This window comes from Oncorhynchus keta, chromosome 17 (assembly GCF_023373465.1).
Source record: "Oncorhynchus keta strain PuntledgeMale-10-30-2019 chromosome 17, Oket_V2, whole genome shotgun sequence".
Lineage (NCBI taxonomy): Eukaryota > Metazoa > Chordata > Actinopteri > Salmoniformes > Salmonidae > Oncorhynchus > Oncorhynchus keta.
The window spans coordinates 43,181,918-43,200,234 of NC_068437.1; the positions used below are offsets into that span (position 1 = coordinate 43,181,918).

At 41.8% G+C, this 18,317-nt stretch overlaps 1 protein-coding gene across 2 annotated transcripts in view; it reads right to left on the reverse strand.

Moving 5' to 3' along the window:
• Positions 1–18,317, reverse strand: part of mical2b (microtubule associated monooxygenase, calponin and LIM domain containing 2b) — a 99,441-nt gene that overhangs the window by 13,404 nt on the left and 67,720 nt on the right. The window contains exons 18-26 of one of the 2 annotated variants that reach the window (XM_052466111.1): positions 18,145–18,221; positions 17,919–18,000; positions 14,183–14,282; positions 14,028–14,098; positions 7,825–7,890; positions 3,914–4,020; positions 3,020–3,809; positions 2,687–2,757; positions 1,028–1,123 (exon numbers count right to left, since the gene is read on the reverse strand). In XM_052466111.1, the coding sequence (XP_052322071.1) occupies positions 1,028–1,123; positions 2,687–2,757; positions 3,020–3,809; positions 3,914–4,020; positions 7,825–7,890; positions 14,028–14,098; positions 14,183–14,282; positions 17,919–18,000; positions 18,145–18,221 (1,460 nt within the window). Of the gene's footprint in view, positions 1–1,027; positions 1,124–2,686; positions 2,758–3,019; positions 3,813–3,913; positions 4,021–7,824; positions 7,891–14,027; positions 14,099–14,182; positions 14,283–17,918; positions 18,001–18,144; positions 18,222–18,317 lie in introns of both variants that reach the window. The other variant, XM_052466110.1, reaches the window with a different exon arrangement.

Consider the following 18,317-nt stretch of genomic DNA (forward strand, 5'->3'; position numbering starts at 1 on the left):
TGGAAGAGATCATTAGTGAGTCAAATGTTTGAGAGAATCCTTATACACTGGGTGGTTTGAGCCCTGAATGCTGATTGGCTTACAGCTGTGGAGCGCTGTAAACCACGGGTATGACAAAACATGTATTTTTACTGCTCTAATTCAAAACAAAACTTTGTCACATGTGCCGAATACAACAAGTGTAGACCTTACCGTGAAATGCTTACCTACAAGCCCTTAACCTGTAGAGTGTAGGGGGCAGTATTTTGATGTTTGGATGAAAAACATACCCAAATGAAACTGCCTATTTCTCAGGCCCAGAAACTAGAATATACATATAATTGTCAGATTAGGATAGAAAACACTAAAGTTTTCCAAAACTGTCAAAATATTGTCTGTGAGTATAACAGAACTGATATTGCAGGCGAAAACCTGAGGTATATCCAACCCGGAGGTGCTGTTTTTCCTGAAACCTCACTGTTCCATTGCCTGCCTTCGCTCCATTTAAAGGGATATCAACCAGATTCCTTTTCCTATGGCTTCCACATGGTGTGAACAGTCTTTAGACACAGTTTCAGCCTTTTATTCTGAAAAATGAGCAAGAACAATCACATCGCGTCATTGGATGGCTGGGTGCCAGCAGAGTTTTGCATGCACCAACAGCTTGGAGCAGACATTTTCTCTCTCTCTCCTATTGAAAAAGCTACAGTCCGGTTGAAATATTATCGATTATTTATTGTAAAAACAAACTGAGGATTGATTATAAATTGATTGATTATAAAAACATTTGACATTATTCTACGAACTTTACGGATACTATTTGGAATTCGTGTCTGCACCGTCGTGACCGCTCGAGCCTCTGGATTACTGAACATAAAGGCTAAGAGCGTCGTGCATAAGAACAGCCCTTAGCCGTGGTATATTGGCCATATACCACACCCCCTCGGGCCTTATTGCTTAAATATAAAACATGTAAATGAATGGCGAATGAAAACGGAAGGCCTCTGGTGTGGTAGTGCTGTTTTGTTGTCTATGTGCTCTACAGTACCTGGGCTCTGTGGAGCCTCTTCAGCTGCTCTCGCTTGGCCTGTTGAATCACAGTCTTCTCCTGTCTCCTCCTCTGTCTCTCCGAGCTCCCATGGAACTAAACACAGACCGACAAGACAGTGTCACACAACAGTTACCTCACACCAGAGTTAAACCCCTCTGATCGTAGTCCCAACTATTAGGGGTCTGGGCATATCAATCTGACACAGTATCTTATCAGTCATGCGATTGACCTGCACTTGATCCTGGCGGAAGTAGCAGAGATGGTTTGAAAGTGGCAGTGGTAGTAATTCTGTTAAGTAAACAAGGCAGTTCCTAACAGAGAGCTGCAAAATGGTGCTCAAAAAAAAGAGGGTGGTATGTGTGTGGTGTGCTGTGAAGCCATGGCCAAGACCTATTACAAAACCAGATTGGGATTTCCTCCCCGTATGTAAGGTGATATGAGCAGGTCATGATGTGCTTCTTCAGCCTTCCCAGTAAAGCCTTCCCAGTAAAGCCTCTCTAATAGAGTATGGATTATCTGTTCTCGGGTCCTGACCTGTCTCTTCATATCTCTTCTGTATCCTCCGCCTTGAGGAGAGCTGCTTTTAAAATCACTGATCTGACATGACATGGATTGGTGTAAGTAAGATTTCACCTGTCATTTATTTTTATTTATTATGTTTAATAAGTAATCCTTCTCACCCCCCCCCCCTTAAAAGATTTAGATGCACTATTGTAAAGTGGCTGTTCCACTGGATGTCATAAGGTGAATGCACCAATTTGTAAGTCGCTCTGGATAAGAGCGTCTGCTAAATGACTTAAATGTAATGTAAATGTAATGTTTAGTACGTTCTATCGGTTCTGTTGCTAGAGATGAGACCCTGTCCCCTGTCGTTCAGTCTTTTTGTTCTGTCTGTGGACGCAACCCGATCGTTCGTCCTAAATGTTCCATTGCCAAACTGTCTGGCAAAATTCTTATCCCTTGCTTGCTAGCCAGCCAACTACGGCTAACTTCGTCACATCAAAGAATGCAGCCATAATAACAGCAAAGTAGCTACATTTGCATAAGGTGTTTTCATTTATTTGGATACATCCATAACAATGAAGTAAAGAGGCGCGATTTCGCCTTGCATAGAAAATGTGCTCTTTCGTCAGTGCATTGTTGTTCAGAGGAACTAGCCAACAACACAGTCACTTCAAACTTGAAACTAGACTGCAAATTAGCTGCACTTTGTTTCGTTTGACCTTTTTTCAATGAATATTTCTTTGTATATATATATCCATAAAAATGATGCCAGCCGATTCATGATTTCAACTGGCTGAGAAACGCTGTTGCAAATATCGGAGACAGACGGCAAGGTTTATACAAATCTCCGCTGTTGAAAACTAAATGTTAATCAAAAAGAAATGTAAGATAATTTCTAAATGCTTTTAATAGTGGAGATCAAGTTAATACATTGCCTGGCTGGGCTGATGCGACAGTGGATTCCATCTGAATACGCAACAGAGTACTGTAAATAGGCATTTTAACGTCACAAATTAAGCCGGTGGTAACTTGTGGAATAGACACAGGCTGGAATGCGGTTTTAACCAATAAGCATTCAGGATTAGACCCATACATTGTCAGTGATGGTAGGAAGGATTGATGCATGTAAGAGTTTTGGAACAGGGCCCTTACCTTCTGTTTGGCTGGGACGTGCTCATCGTCACTTGAGGAGTCGGACACATCTTTCTGCTGTTTGCTGGAGGCTGTGTATAGATAAGGGAACATGAGCACAGACTGAAGCAGTGGTCAAAAACTGTAGAAAATAGTTGTACGCGCACTTCAACTATGTTATTTACATTAAAACACTAAGTATAGGCTACTATAGTAATCTTCTCATTTATAGCATGTACTGAATTAATAGCATTTTAGCATTTACTAGCTCCATGTGAAATTCAACGATGACAAGGGAGTAGAAGCATATAACATAACTCTCATCACATCCTCGCTTGAGTCCTAACCCCTGACCTTGGTTCCTGATGTTGGACAGGATGGTCCTGATGTCCTTCTCCTGACCCCCCACTCCCACGCTCTCCGGTCCCCCCCTCTTCTTCAGCCTCAGGGAGGAGAAAAAGTTTAGCTTCCTGGGCGGCAGTGAAGCCATGTCGTCTGTGGTGAAGGATCCTACAGACTTGTTGCTGCCTAGGGAGACCTGTTCCAGTAGCGTGGGCAGGTCTGTGGGTCTGTCACCCATGGAGGCCTTGAGTGGATGTGGGGATGGCTGGCTCTTCGGCCCCACTTCCACTGTTTGGGCCTCCTGGCTTTGGGCGGTATCCCCAAACAGGGAGCTAAAGCTGAAGGCTCCATCAGACAGAGGCCTACGCTTGGTGGGACTGTTGTTTTTCCTCCTGGTGACAACCAAGTTGGAGTCTGTTGTTGTCCTTGATACTCCAAAAGACCTCCTGAAAGCATTGGCCCACACCTGGAATGCAGACGGAACTGGCTGGGGCTGAGCTGGCTGGGGCTGAGCTGGGACTGGTTCTGCCTCTACCCGAGGCAATAGGTCTTTCGGGGGGATCTGGTCCCCAGGTTTGGGATGTGTGGAAGGATCTCCTCCTCCAGGGCCTCGGGCCTCCTCTCGAGTAGCCAGGTTCCAGTCCAGGAGTTTCTCTCTCTCAGACAGGGACAGTGTCAGCCTTTTCTTACGGCCGACTGCTTCCTCCAGCTGGGGCACTTTTGTGACCGGGCACTCTTCTTTACCCATCGATGAACTCTGATTCTGAGAATCTGCAGGTGGTTTAGGACCATCATGGGAGACCTGCTGAACAAAGACAAAGTCCTGTTTTATTGCTCAGTTGCAATATGTGAATGTTTATATATCACAGGAAATGGTTGAGTATCTGTTTGAATATTGTGCTTTACCAGTGGTTCAATCTCCTCAAAATCAGAGTTGGCCTCTTCAATGTTGGGCTCCTCTTTTTCTGCAGCTTTTTCACGTGAGAAGTGCCTCACCAGGATGAGAGGGAGAGCTGAAGGAGTAGAGTACAACAGACAACATGCTTGATCAGAGCTCATGCAACTACTGTAGGTCAGACTTTAATATTGCAGACAGATTGTGGCTTCCATCAATGTAAATGTCTGCGTCATTGCCCAATTCACCAGCTTGTGTGTGTGTGTTTTAAATATATATACATACACACCTTTTTTATTTGTATATATTTTCCTTTATTAGTTTCCCCTAATTGGAGTAAATTAATGAACAACAACATTTAGGCTTCAACTTCCAGCTGAAACATACTTTATAAATAAACACAGACAGTATATATTACAATGGTTATCTTTTGTTTGTTTTTAGTCCCATCCTTCAGCTACCCTCAACCCCTCCCATCTACTTCTGATGACCATCCCATTTGCCATATATTTTTAACTGTACTGTTTGAAGTTCTGAACCTATTTACATTTTACATTGGTTACTTTGTCCAACCCGTCCCATCCATCTTTGAACCATATCCAGTTTTGGTGTTTATTTGACATATATTTTTAACTGTGCTGTTATGTTTCACAAAAGTTCTGAACCTTGCTATTCTCATAGTTTCTAAAGATTGTACTTACAATTTTTTTTTTTTTTTAAGAGTATTATATTATTGAGCAATTGACTATGATTTTTCAAATCACCCGGCAGTGCTATTTGCAGTTAGCTCCAGGTAAATGTTGCAATTCTTCAGCCATTCCTGAACCTGTGACCAAAAACAAGCTATGTATGGACAGTACCAGAGTTGGGACGTGTGTGTGAGTTGGGACGTGTGTGTGAGTTGGGACGTGTGTGTGAGTTGGGACGTGTGTGTGAGTTGGGACGTGTGTGTGAGTTGGGACGTGTGTGTGAGTTGGGACGTGTGTGTGAGTTGGGACGTGTGTGTGAGTTGGGACGTGTGTGTATGTATGTATGTATGTATGTATGTATGTATGTATGTATGTATGTATGTATGTATGTATGTATGTATGTATGTATGTATGTATGCATGTATGCATGTATGTATGTATACACACAAAATTCTATTGGTTGCAAGAATTTTGTATAATAATTTCAAATTGAAAAAAGTTCTGAATCAGATGTTTTGGGAATCAGGTCATAAACCATGTGGCATGGAATTGGTACATCAAAAAATGTTTCCCAACTATTTTGCAATCTATATGACATAGCGGTCATTTTTTTGGGTCCTGAAATGAAACTGGTATATTTTTTCATTTATCACAATTTTCCTTAACCAATTTTGGTCTTTAATGCGGCCAGACAAGTTCCTTCTCCCCCTTCCCTCTTCCATTTGTTGCAGTAATGCTGCATTTAGTTGGTTGTAATTTTGGGTAGAGCAGACTTTTCCATGTATTTTGTTAGCTGCATGTGTGAGATACAGTGCATTCGGAAAGTATTCCAGATCTTTCACTTTTTGCATATTTGTTACGTTACAGCCTTATTCTGAAATGGTTAAATTGTTGTTTCTTTATCAATCTACACACAATACCCCATAATGACAAAGCAAAAACAGGTTTAGACATTTTAGCACATTTATAAAAATTAACATAAGTATTCAGACACTTATGATATTTGAAATTGAGATCAGGTGCATCCCATTTCCATTGATCATCCTTGAGATGTTTCTACCTGTGGTAAATTCAATTGAATGGACATGATTTGGAAAGGCACATACCTGTCTATATAAGGTCCCACAGTTGACAGTGCAAAAACCAAGCCATGAGGATGAAGGAATTGTCCGTAGAGCTCAGAGACAGGATTGTGTCGAGGCACAGATCTGGGGAAGGCTACCAAAACATTTCTGCATCATTGAAGGTCCCCAAGAACACAGTGGGCTCCACCATTCTAACATTGAAGTTTGGAACCACCAAGACTCTTCCTAGAGCTGGCCGCCCGGCCAAATGAAGCAATCAGGTGAGAAGGGCCTTGGTCAGGGAGGTGACCAAGAACCCAATGGTCACTGTGAGTTTCTCTGTGGAGATGGGAGAACCTTCCAGAAGGACAACCATCTTTGCAGCACTCCATCAAATCAGGCCTTTATGGTAGAGAGGCCAGACGGAAGCCACTCCTCAGTAAAAAGCCCAAAAGCACCTAAACAAGATGATCTGGTCTGATGAAACCAAGACTAAACTCTTTGACCTGAATACCTAGTGTCACGTCTGGAGGCAACATGGCACCATCGGTAAGGTGAAGCACAGTGGTGGCAGCATCATGCGGTGGGGATGTTATTCCGCAGCAGCGACTGGGAGACTAGTCAGGATTGAGGGAAAGATTAACAGAAAGATGCTTGATGATGTGCAAGTAGAGATACTGGGGTGCAAAAGAGCAAGATGATAAATCATATGGGGATGAGGTAGTTGGGTGTGCTATTTACAGATTGGCTGAGTACAGATACAATGATCGGTAAGCTGCTCTGACAGCTGATGCTTAAAGTGGGAGATAAGTCTCCAGCTTCAGTGATTTTTGCAATTTGTTTCAGTCATTGGCAGCAGAGAACTGGAAGGAAAGGCAGCCAAAGGAAGTGTTTGCTTTGGGGATGACCAGTGAAATATACCTGCTGGAGCACGTGCTACGGGTGGGTGTTGCTATAGTGACCAGTGAGCTGAGATCAGGCGGAGCTTTACCTAGCAAAGACTTATAGATGACCTGGAGCCAGTGGGTTTGGCGATGAATATGTAGTGAGGGTCAGCCAATGAGAGCATACAGTTGAGAGGATCTGCAGAGAATGGGAGAACCTCCGGAAACAGGTGTTCCAAGTTTGTGGCGTCATACCCAAGAACACTCGAGGCTGTAATCGCTGCCAAAGGTGCTTCAACAAAGTACTGAGTAAAGGGTCTGAATACTTTTGTAAATGTAATTTGTTTTTTGCCAACAATTCTAAAAACTTGTTTTTGCTTTGTCATTATGGGCTAGTGTATGTAGAACGATGGGGGGGGACGATTTAATCAATTTTAGAATAAGGCTGTAACGTAACAAATTATGGAAAAAGTCAAGGGGTCTGACTGAATGCACTAACTCCATCAGTCCCATTTACAAAGATTTCAGTTTTTAAAAAGAATCTTCCTAAAATGATGTTTAAAAAAATAAAAAATATTGTATATTTGAGTTTTACCATAATATTTGTTTTGTCTTTTCTGGTGGATTAAACTGAAATTGGTAGATCAGACTTAACACGCTCCTCAGATACATGCTCATTAACACACACTACATGCACAAACAACCTGTGTTGTCATTGTGTATAATAAGGGTCATTACGCATGAATGATCAAATAGCGTATGTAAAATCTTTACAGTTCGATAGAGTTGAAGTAACCAGAATCATGTTTTATCAGCAAGAGAGCAGTTATAATGCGGTCTATCCCAAAAAGTAACCTTGTCCAAACACAAATCTAATTAAATTGTAGACAACTCTAGACCAACACAAAAATGAAACATATTCTTCCCAGAGAACACCAGCTCCCTCTAGTGTGTGTGTGAGATTTCACTTCAGCTTTTAAATATTTCATTTAACTCAAGATTCTCACGCAATACTTCAAAACCATCAGTCAGTGTACTGTCATTTTTTCTCATTGGGATTATTAATGAAGTACATTACCAGAGCACAATAGGCCCCAGCTGCAACAGCTCTCTATGCATTGCAGTGAACATTCTAACACTTTTACAAAACACAAATATCAGAGCTAGTAACACCACAGCAGGGAATAAGAAGGGGTGAAATGCCTGTAGGAGGATAAGGAGGTGATATAGACATGATCCTTATATCCGTCCTGTCAGATAATCAACAGCAGAGTGGTCTACTCACTAGCACGGATCTTCCTCTTCCATCTGCTGTTCCCAGATGGGAGGGATGACTTGGTACTGGAATGTTCTGCAGGGAGAGTGGACAAAACCCGTATCACAACACATACACTATTGATCTGTGTCAACTACTGTGGCAACACATTTGAACTGGATATCTGTCAAACAATGATAAACTATAGTTCTACATTTACAAGTTATATAAGAGAATGAGAGGTCTCTATACAGTTTTAGGGTGCTAGGCAACTACCATTCAGCCATGGGGTGGCGTCGCACACCTTTCAACTGAGCCTAGCAAATGAGGCGTGGAGAACAGAACAGCTGTGGCCTATTGACAGCCAGTAGACAGCCCTAGCTGTGCAGCCGGACAGAATGTTCAGGCCAGTCCCAGTGCTCAGCGCTCCCCATGCCAAGACAAATAATCATTTAATGTGGGAGAATGGCTTCGTCTGCCCCACCCAGATTTCAGAGCCTTAACTGGAGGACTGGGATCTCACACAAGGGGAAACAGAGGACGGCAGGCTGCTCCTAAATCACTCACTCCCTCAGACCCTAATAAACAAAGTCTACATAGCTATATGGATGGAATCATATCCTACACGCTCTAGACATCCAGACTGATGCCTGTAATGATGCTGGGAGAGAAGTTAGGCTGCTACAAGGCCAATGCTGTTGGCGGCGAGAACAGGGAAATATCTACAGTTGAAGTCGGAAGTTTACATACACCTTAACCAAATACATTTAAACTCAGTTTTTCACAATTCCTGACATTTAATCCTAGTAAAAATTCCATGTCTTAGGTCAGTTAGGATCACCACCATTTTAAAAATGTGAAATGTCAGAATAATACTAGAACGAATGATTTATTTCAGCTTTAATTTCTTTTTCATCACATTCCCAGTGGATCAGAAGTTTACATACACTCAATTAGCATTTGGTAGCATTGCCTTTAAATTGTTGACCTTGGGTCAAACATTTCGGGGAGCCTTCCACAAGCTTCACACAATAAATTGGGTGAATTTTGTCCCATTCCTCCTGACAGAGCTGGTGTAATGGAGTCAGGTTTGTAGGCCTCCTTGCTCGCACACGCTTTTTCAGTTCCGCCCACAAATTTTCTATAGGATTGAGGTCAGGGCTTTGTGATGGCCACTCCAATACCTTGACTTTGTTGTCCTTAAGCCATTTTGCCACAACTTTGGAAGTATGCTTGGGGTCATTGTCCATTCAGAAGACACATTTGCGACCAAGCTTTAAATTCCTGACTGATGTCTTGAGATGTTGCTTCAATATATCCACATTTTAAAAATATATATATATTTAACCTTTATTTAACCAGTTAGGCAAGTTGAGAACAAGTTCTCATTTTCAAAATAAGTCTATATACAATGTGAGCAAATGAGGTGAGATAAGGGAGGTAAAGGCAAAAAAAAAGGCTGTGATGGCAAAGTAAATACAATATAGCAAGTAAAACACTGGAATGGTAGATTTGCAGTGGAAGAAAGTGCAAAGTAGAGATAGAAATAATGGGGTGCAAAGGAGAATAAATAAATAAATAAATAAATACAGTAGGGGGAAGAGGTAGTTGTTTGGGCTAAATTATAGATGCGCTATGTACAGGTGCAGTAATCTGTGAGCTGCCCTGTCAGCTGGTGCTTAAAGTTAGTGAGGGAGATAAGGGTTTCCAGTTTACGAGATTTTTGTAGTTCGTTCCAGTCAGTGGCAGCAGAGAACTGGAAGGAGAGGCGGCCAAAGGAAGAACTGGTTTTGGGGGTGACCAGAGAGATACAGTGCCTTGCGAAAGTATTCGGCCCCCTTGAACTTTGCAACCTTTTGCCACATTTCAGGCTTCAAACATAAAGATATAAATCTGTATTTTTTTGTGAAGTATCAACAACAAGTGGGACACAATCATGAAGTGGAACAACATTTATTGGATATTTCAAACTTTAACAAATCAAAAACTGAAAAATTGGGCGTGCAAAATTATTCAGCCCCCTTAAGTTAATACTTTGTATTGCCACCTTTTGCTGCGATTACAGCTGTAAGTCGCTTGGGGTATGTCTCTATGAGTTTTGCACATCGAGAGACTGAAATTTTTTCCCATTCCTCCTTGCAAAACAGCTCGAGCTCAGTGAGGTTGGATGGAGAGCATTTGTGAACAGCAGTTTTCAGTTCTTTCCACAGATTCTCGATTGGATTCAGGTCTGGACTTTGACTTGGCCATTCTAACACCTGGATATGTTTATTTTTGAACCATTCCATTGTAGATTTTGCTTTATGTTTTGGATCATTGTCTTGTTGGAAGACAAATCTCCGTCCCAGTCTCAGGTCTTTTGCAGACTCCATCAGGTTTTCTTCCAGAATGGTCCTGTATTTGGCTCCATCCATCTTCCCATCAATTTGAACCATCTTCACCTGTCCCTGCTGAAGAAAAGCAGGCCCAAACCATGATGCTGCCACCACCATGTTTGACAGTGGGGATGGTGGGTTCAGGGTGATGAGCTGTGTTGCTTTTACGCCAAACATAACGTTTTGCATTGTTGCCAAAAAGTTCAATTTTGGTTTCATCTGACCAGAGCACCTTCTTCCACATGTTTGGTGTGTCTCCCAGGTGGCTTGTGGCAAACTTTAAACGACACTTTTTATGGATATCTTTAAGAAATGGCTTTCTTCTTGCCACTCTTCCATAAAGGCCAGATTTGTGCAATACACGACTGATTGTTGTCCTATGGACAGAGTCTCCCACCTCAGCTGTAGATCTCTGCAGTTCATCCAGAGTGATCATGGGCCTCTTGGCTGCATCTCTGATCAGTCTTCTCCTTGTATGAGCTGAAATTTTAGAGGGACTGCCAGGTCTTGGTAGATTTGCAGTGGTCTTCCATTTCAATATTATCGCTTGCACAGTGCTCCTTGGGATGTTTAAAGCTTGGGAAATATTTTTGTATCCAAATCCGGCTTTAAAACTTCTTCACAACAGTATCTCGGACCTGCCTGGTGTGTTCCTTGTTCTTCATGATGCTCTCTGCGCTTTTAACGGACCTCTGAGACTATCACAGTGCAGGTGCATTTATACGGAGACATGATTACACACAGGTGGATTGTATTTATCATCATTAGTCATTTAGGTCAACATTGGATCATTCAGAGATCCTCACTGAACTTCTGGAGAGAGTTTGCTGCACTAAAAGTAAAGGGGCTGAATAATTTTGCACGCCCAATTTTTCAGTTTTTGATTTGTTAAAAAAGTTTGAAATATCCAATAAATGTCGTTCCACTTCATGATTGTATCCCACTTGTTGTTGATTCTTCACAAAAAAATACAGTTTTATATCTTTATGTTTGAAGCCTGAAATGTGGCATAAGGTCGCAAAGTTCAAGGGGGCCGAATACTTTCGCAAGGCACTGTATACCTGCTGGAGCGGGTGCTACAGGTGAGTTCTGATATGGTGACCAGTGAGCTGAGATAGGGGACTTTACCTAGCAGGGTCTTGTAGATGACCTGGAGCCAGTGGGTTTGGTGACGAGTATGAAGCGAGGGCCAGCAAACGAGAGTGTACAGGTCGCAGTGATGGGAAGTATATGGGGCTTTGGTGACAAAACAGATGACACTGATAGACTGCATCCAATTTATTGAGTAGGGTATTGGAGGCTATTTTGTAAATGACATCGCCGAACTCGAGGATCAGTAGGATGGTCAGTTTTACAAGGGTATGTTTGGCAGCATGAGTGAAGGATGCTTTGTTGCGAAATAGGAAGCTAATTCTAGATTTAACTTTGGATTGAAGATGTTTAATATGAGTCTGGAAGGAGAGTTTACAGTCTAACCAGACACCTAGGTATTTGTAGTTGTCCACATATTCAGAACCGTCCAGAGTAGTGATGTTGGACGGGCGGGCAGGTGCAGGCAGCGATCGGTACAAGAGCATGCATTTAGTTTTACTTGCATTTAAGAGCAGTTGGAGGCCACGGAAGGAGAGTTGTATGGCATTGGAGCTCATCTGGAGAGTTGTTAACAGTGTCCAAAGAAGGGCCAGAAATATACAGAATGGTGTCGTCTGCATAGAGGTGGATCAGAGAATCACCATCAGCAAGAGCGACATCATTGAAGTACACAGAGAAAAGAGTCAGCCCAAGAATTGAACCCTGTTGCACCCCCATAGATACTGCGAGAGGCCTGGACAACAGGCCCTCTGATTTGACACACTGAACTCTATCAGAGAAGTAGTTGGTGAACCAGGCGAGGCAATCATTTGAGAAACCAAGGCTATCGAGTCTGCCAATAAGAATGTGGTGATTGACAGAGTCGAAAGCCTTGGTCAGGTCAATGAATACGGCTGCACAGTATTGTTTCTTATCGATGGCGGTTAAGATATTGTTTAGGACCTTGAGCATGGCTGAGGTGCACCCATGACCAGCTCTGAAACCAGATTGCATAGCGGAGAAGGTATGGTGGGATTCAAAATGGTTGGTAATCTGTTTGTTCAAAGACCTTAGAAAGGCAGGGTAGGATAGATATAAGTCTGTAGCAGTTTGGGTCAAGAGTGTCCCCCCTTTGAAGAGGGGATGACTGCAGCTGCTTTCCAATCTTTGGGAATCTCAGACGATACGAAAGAGAGGTTTAACAGGCTACAATTTCGGCTGATAGGTGATTGTAGCCCAGGAGTGGCTGATGGAACTCTTCAGCTGGCTAGCTCCGGAATAATTTATGTTTGCTCCGGAATCGACGAAAGCCAATAGTCACACGGATAGCAGCTAGCTAGCTGCGAGATCCAGGTGTAAATGTCCAGAGTTTTCGGTTGAAATCCAGGGATATGGAGAGAAAAATAGGTCCAGTATGATCTGGTCTGAGTGTTTTGAAGTAGATTTTTTGGAAAAGAAAATATGAAAGATATGCGAAGAAAGATGTACAAAATATATATATATATACACGTGACAAGACGAGGACAAAGTACGTCTGACTGCTATGCCATCTTGGATTATATCAACATAATTTTCTTTCCTCGTGATGCCATCCATTTTGTGAAGTACACCAGTCCCTCCTGCAGCAAAGCACCCCCACAACATGATGCTGCCACCCCCGTGCTTCACGGTTGGGATGGTGTTCTTCGGGTTGCAAGCCTCCCCTTTTCCTCCAAACATAACAATGGTCATTATGGCCAAACAGTTGTTTTTTTGTTTCATCAGACCAGAGGACATTTCTCCAAAAAGTACAATCTTTGTCCCCATGTGCAATTGCAAACCATAGTCTGGCTTTTTTATGCCGGTTTTGGAGCAGTGGCTTCTTCCTTGCTGAGTTGCCTTTCAGGTTATGTCGATATAGGACTAGTTTTACTGTGGATATAAATACTTTTGTACCGGTTCCTCCAGCATCTTCTCAAGGTCCTTTGCTGTTGTTCTGGGATTGATTTGCACTTTTCGCACCAAAGTACGTTCATCTCTAGGAGACAGAACGAGTCTCCTTCCTGAGCGGTATGACGGCTACATGGTCCCATGATGTTTATACTTGTGTACTATTGTTTGTACAGATGAACGTGGTACCTTAAGGCATTTGGAAATTGTTCCAGGATGAACGAGTCTTGGCTGATTTATTTTGATTTTCCAATGATGTCAAGCAAAGAGCCACTGAGTTTGAAGGTAAGTCTTGAAATATAGCCACAGGTACACCTCCAATTGACTCAAATTATGTCAATTAGAAGCTTCTAAAGCCATTACATACTTTTCTGGAATTTTCCAAGCTGTTTAAAGGCACAGTCAAACTAGTGTATGTAAACTTCTGACCCATTGGGATTGTGATACAGTGAATTATAAATTAAATAATCTCTAAACAATTGTAGGAAAAATTACTTGTGTCATGCACACAGTAGATGTCCTAACCGACTTGCCAAAACTATAGTTTGTTAACAAGAATAATAATAATAATAATAATATATGCCATTTAGCAGACGCTTTTATCCAAAGCGACTTACAGTCATGTGTGCATACATTCTACGTATGGGTGGTCCCGGGAATTGAACCCACTACCCTGGCGTTACAAGCGCCATGCTCTACCAACTGAGCTACAGAAGGACCACAAGAAATGCGTGGAGTGGATTAATTGACTCCAACCTAAGTATATGTAAACTTCCATCTTCAACTGTATGGCTGAAGCTAGGGGAAAATCAGAGTAATGTGTTTCTCATGTGGGTGAATGTCAGGGAGACTTCACACCTTTCTTCTCCTGTGCAGAATCTTGTGGTTTGAGAAATGTATCGGAGTTGGCCCGTTTCTTCGAGTCAGCACTGTAAAAAGACATTGACAACACACAAAAACAATGAGCAATGGCAAAGGACACATTGAGGGTAGTGCTGTAGTAGTGGACTCACGTCCTGTTGGAGTCAGGCAGGTCCACTGTGCCCATGGCCACCTCAGGCACCATGCGGGTGTACAGTCCATTCATCAGACCTGTGCATCTGTAGTGACGTCCTGAAAATGTAAATCTTATTAGGCCAAATTCACATACGACATTATTGCTATTTATGACACTAAGTGTACTCCAACAAACTGAGACAGCTAGGATGGTTACAAAGCTACTGCTCTTACTATGTGTAAATGTGTCTGCCTCTAACTGGTTGGGTCACACTACCAGGCTGCATTACTGCTTTGGAAATAACAGTGCCAACATGCTACCTTACTTTATACATTTGCAGTCAGCATGCAATAAAAGTCTGATCTATATATCTGTAGACACACAGGTATAAATGGAGAGACTTAGTAAAAGCATTGTGTTAAAATATAAATCAACATGTAAGGAACACCAACCATGTGATATGGAACAAAAGTGAACATTCATGCTAGTGATTACTCACAGAACCAAACTGAAGCCATGTTGATAATTGTTTCATAGATTCTTTTGAGAGTACATTTCATAATGAAAAACCTATACAAACATTATCTAGAATTCTACGTAAATGCTTTGGGCATGCTCTGCATCTGAATCAGTAACTGAATGGGTTGGTTAGGTTGTGTAGTATACCATGGTTATGGATGTGGGTCTAATTGTTGAGGCAACACAGCTTCAACACAAACAATAGCCCACTTGAGGTGCTGAATCATTATGAGTTTAGGGCAATTACCCAAATAATACTGTTGATGTCACATTGTGTTTGGATTCCAATACAACATTTTTAAAAACTCTGACCCAGAAATGACCCAGCGATGACCCAAACAGAAAGATGAGAAAGACCCAAAAAGAGAAACCCATAAAGTGAAAGGGTGCGTGTAATAATATTATATTACTATCATTTGAATTCAGTTCATAGTGGAGACGCTTTTGCATTGGGTCTAATGTATGGTTTTTGTTGTGACAATAAGTGACCGTGCTATTTGGGGAAATCAAATAAAAGGAACTGCTCCCTAGAAGTGTCACTCTGTCCCCCCTAAAAACACATGACCGACTGGGGAATGAACAGGGCTGAGCAATACTGTCCAGGGAAATTCAAGTGTGGTTAAGTGCGTGGGAATGTGCCAATCAGCAAACATTTTTTTGCAAAATTGAACATTTCAGTTGTTAATTCTGCTGTTAATTTGAAAAATCTATAAAAGTTGGTAAATTTGGCTAATTTGTTTTAAAAAATTATGGGAAGAAGCAAGTAACTTATGTAATCAAATACATTTATTTATACTTACAGCTTAAATAGCATAAATTAAATCAAAACAGTTTATTCACTGTGGAAAAATACAAGATAGCAAATGAAATCTTATAAACAACTAAAATGTACAACAAAATATTCTGGAGCAAACTTGCAGAATTGTGCCCCCAAAAAACTAGGATCTTGTCATGAGGGCGACAGGGTAGCCTAGCGGGTAGAGCATTGGGCTAGTAACCGAAAGGTTGCAAGTTTGAATCCCCCAGCTGACAAGGTACAAATCTGTCGTTCTGCCCTGAACAAGGAAGTTAACCCACTGTTCCTAGGCAATCATTGAAAATAAGATTTTGTTCTTAACTGACTTGCCTAGTTAAATAAAGGTAAAATAAATGAGCAATGAGCTCAGCTTTGTGTTAGGAGGAACATGAGAGTCCTTGAGAAGGTTTCTGAATGATAAGCGCCTTCTGCAACAGAGAATCACAGGGGGACAGACGTGGAAATGGAGGTTATTATCAGATGGGGCAGACAAAAAGACTTGAAGAAACTGCATGCCAAAAACTCAAGACCTTCAACACGTTGTGCGTTAGAGAGGTCAGAAAGAACAGCAAGTCTCAGTGGGTTAGCTTGGAAGAATGGAAGGCTTTTGAAACATACTCAATTATTGAACAAATGTGTGTCTAATGGAATGAACCTGTTGCCATACACAGGACCCATGCTGCGTTCTCAACATGAATGGTTAAGGAGTGGTCACAAAGAGCAATGGAGGCAGCGAATGCAAAGCAACAATATTGATCATGAGACCCAAGTAGGACATCACCTTCCTGCCATAATGATTCAGCCTGTGACAGGCTGTGCGCGTGTGCGTACCGTGGGATTTATTTAAGATACCAATCATAGGTTGCAGTAATGGAATTTGAAACAGAAGAATGAAATGTGAGAAATATGGAAGGGAAAACATGACCTAAAAATATTAAGAATCACAAATAAAATAAAAGCTTTGTTGCAACACTTAGCAATCCTTTTGAAAACCAGTCATAACTGTACTACCAGACCAAGCTATTGATTCAGAACACTTCAGAACAAACATTCCTGGGATCATTTGCATATTAGAATATGTGCAAAAATGTTCATCAAATCCAAGTCTTGTGATCCAAGCAGCACAGAAGCAAAGAACTATACCTAAATATTTCAAAGAAAAACTCTTTCTTTGGAAGAATTTGCTACATTATCAGATTCATCTACAATCAAAATGTGTCCCATTAAACTGCATTAGAAAAATCGACCAAATAATGGTGTGAAAAAAGATTCTAAAACAAAAATATAGCAACAAAATTACATCCGGAATAATCTTAGAAAAAAAGCTAGTGAGATGCAAAAATACGGTTTGCCATCTCCATTACGCACCTCACAGGAGCAATATAGCAGTGCAGTTCAAAAACAAGCAGGACTCCGTCCAACAGACTCCACAAAACACAAGCACACCAGGCACTACACACAACCTTAGCAGTCCTGCCAAGTGAAGTCAAGTGCTTTTAGTGGATCCTTTTTGGATTACACATTTTTTAAATAATTTTACCCAAACTAAGCTTGGGAATACTGAAATAAAAGATTAAGAAATTGAAAGGATGCATGAAGTTGTCCAATGTTAATGGGATAATTAAGGATTTTGGCCCTTTTTCTACTTCCCCAGAGTCAGAAGAACTCGTGGATACCATTTTTATGTCTCTGTAGTTTGAAGGAAGTTGCTATCTAGCACAATGACTGGAAGTCTATGATAACTGCTAGCATGATTTCAAGATTCCATAGGCTTCCAGTCATTGTGCTAATGCTAGTGGAGCATTGGCTCGCGTAACTACCTCGAACTTCCTTCATATTGGAAGGAGACATAAAAACGGTATCCAAAAGTTAATCTGACTACGGGGAAAGTGGATAAAGGACTTCATTGCCAAAACCCCAAAGTATCCCTTTAAGGACCATGCATCGCACTTGGTATAATACTGTCACGAACATGAAGTTTGTTTGTCATAAAATAAAATAAAGAATAGAAGACTTGAAATTGATCATTTTAGAATCTGCATAAAGCATTTGACATTGTGCAGACTGCTGTAGCTCAGGCACTTGCGTCAGAGTACAGTACAGCACAGCATTAAGTCCATGAGGCACCAGGCACTGCATCTCTGGTTGGCCCTGAGTCCTAGACGCTACTGGGCCCAGGGCAGTGGGCCTTGGGGCTGGGGTTCAGGCTCCATGTAAATCTGGCCCAGGAGCTCATGCAGCATGCTCAGTAGGGGCAGACCCAAACTCAGCAGCTCGTACAGGAAGCCGTAGTCCTCTGAGCGATCCCTGAGATGGCGCCCCGTCTGACTGACTGCCCCATGCACCCAGCAGGCCAGCCGGTGGGGCATTCCACACACTGATTGGCCAGCGTGCAGCGGCCAGCGTAGGCTTCTCCTAAGGAAGGAACACAGGGTACCTGGCGGCTGGCTCTGCAGGCTGCCCGTGGTTGAGTTGGGGTCACTACAGTCCGGCGAAGAGGTCAGATGTCCCTGCTCCTTCTGTGTGTGATAGGCACAACATAACATTTAAATATCAGACTAAGTGGTGACTAAACACATAAATAAAATGTAAAAAATATCAGAAATAACATCATAATTCCCAATTAAAAATGACTGTTTGGCTGTTACTGAAAGCTGTTTTACCGTTCTCCTCTGGAACTTGCTTGAACTTTGAAGCCTGGGTTTGCGCTGAGAATAGTGAAGCTTGCAATAAAACTTGCCTGTAAAACAAACATCAAATCACATACTAAAACACATGCCTGTTGTCACTAAATATCAAATAAATTGACAAACGGCTTCTGCCCCCGGGTGGAAAA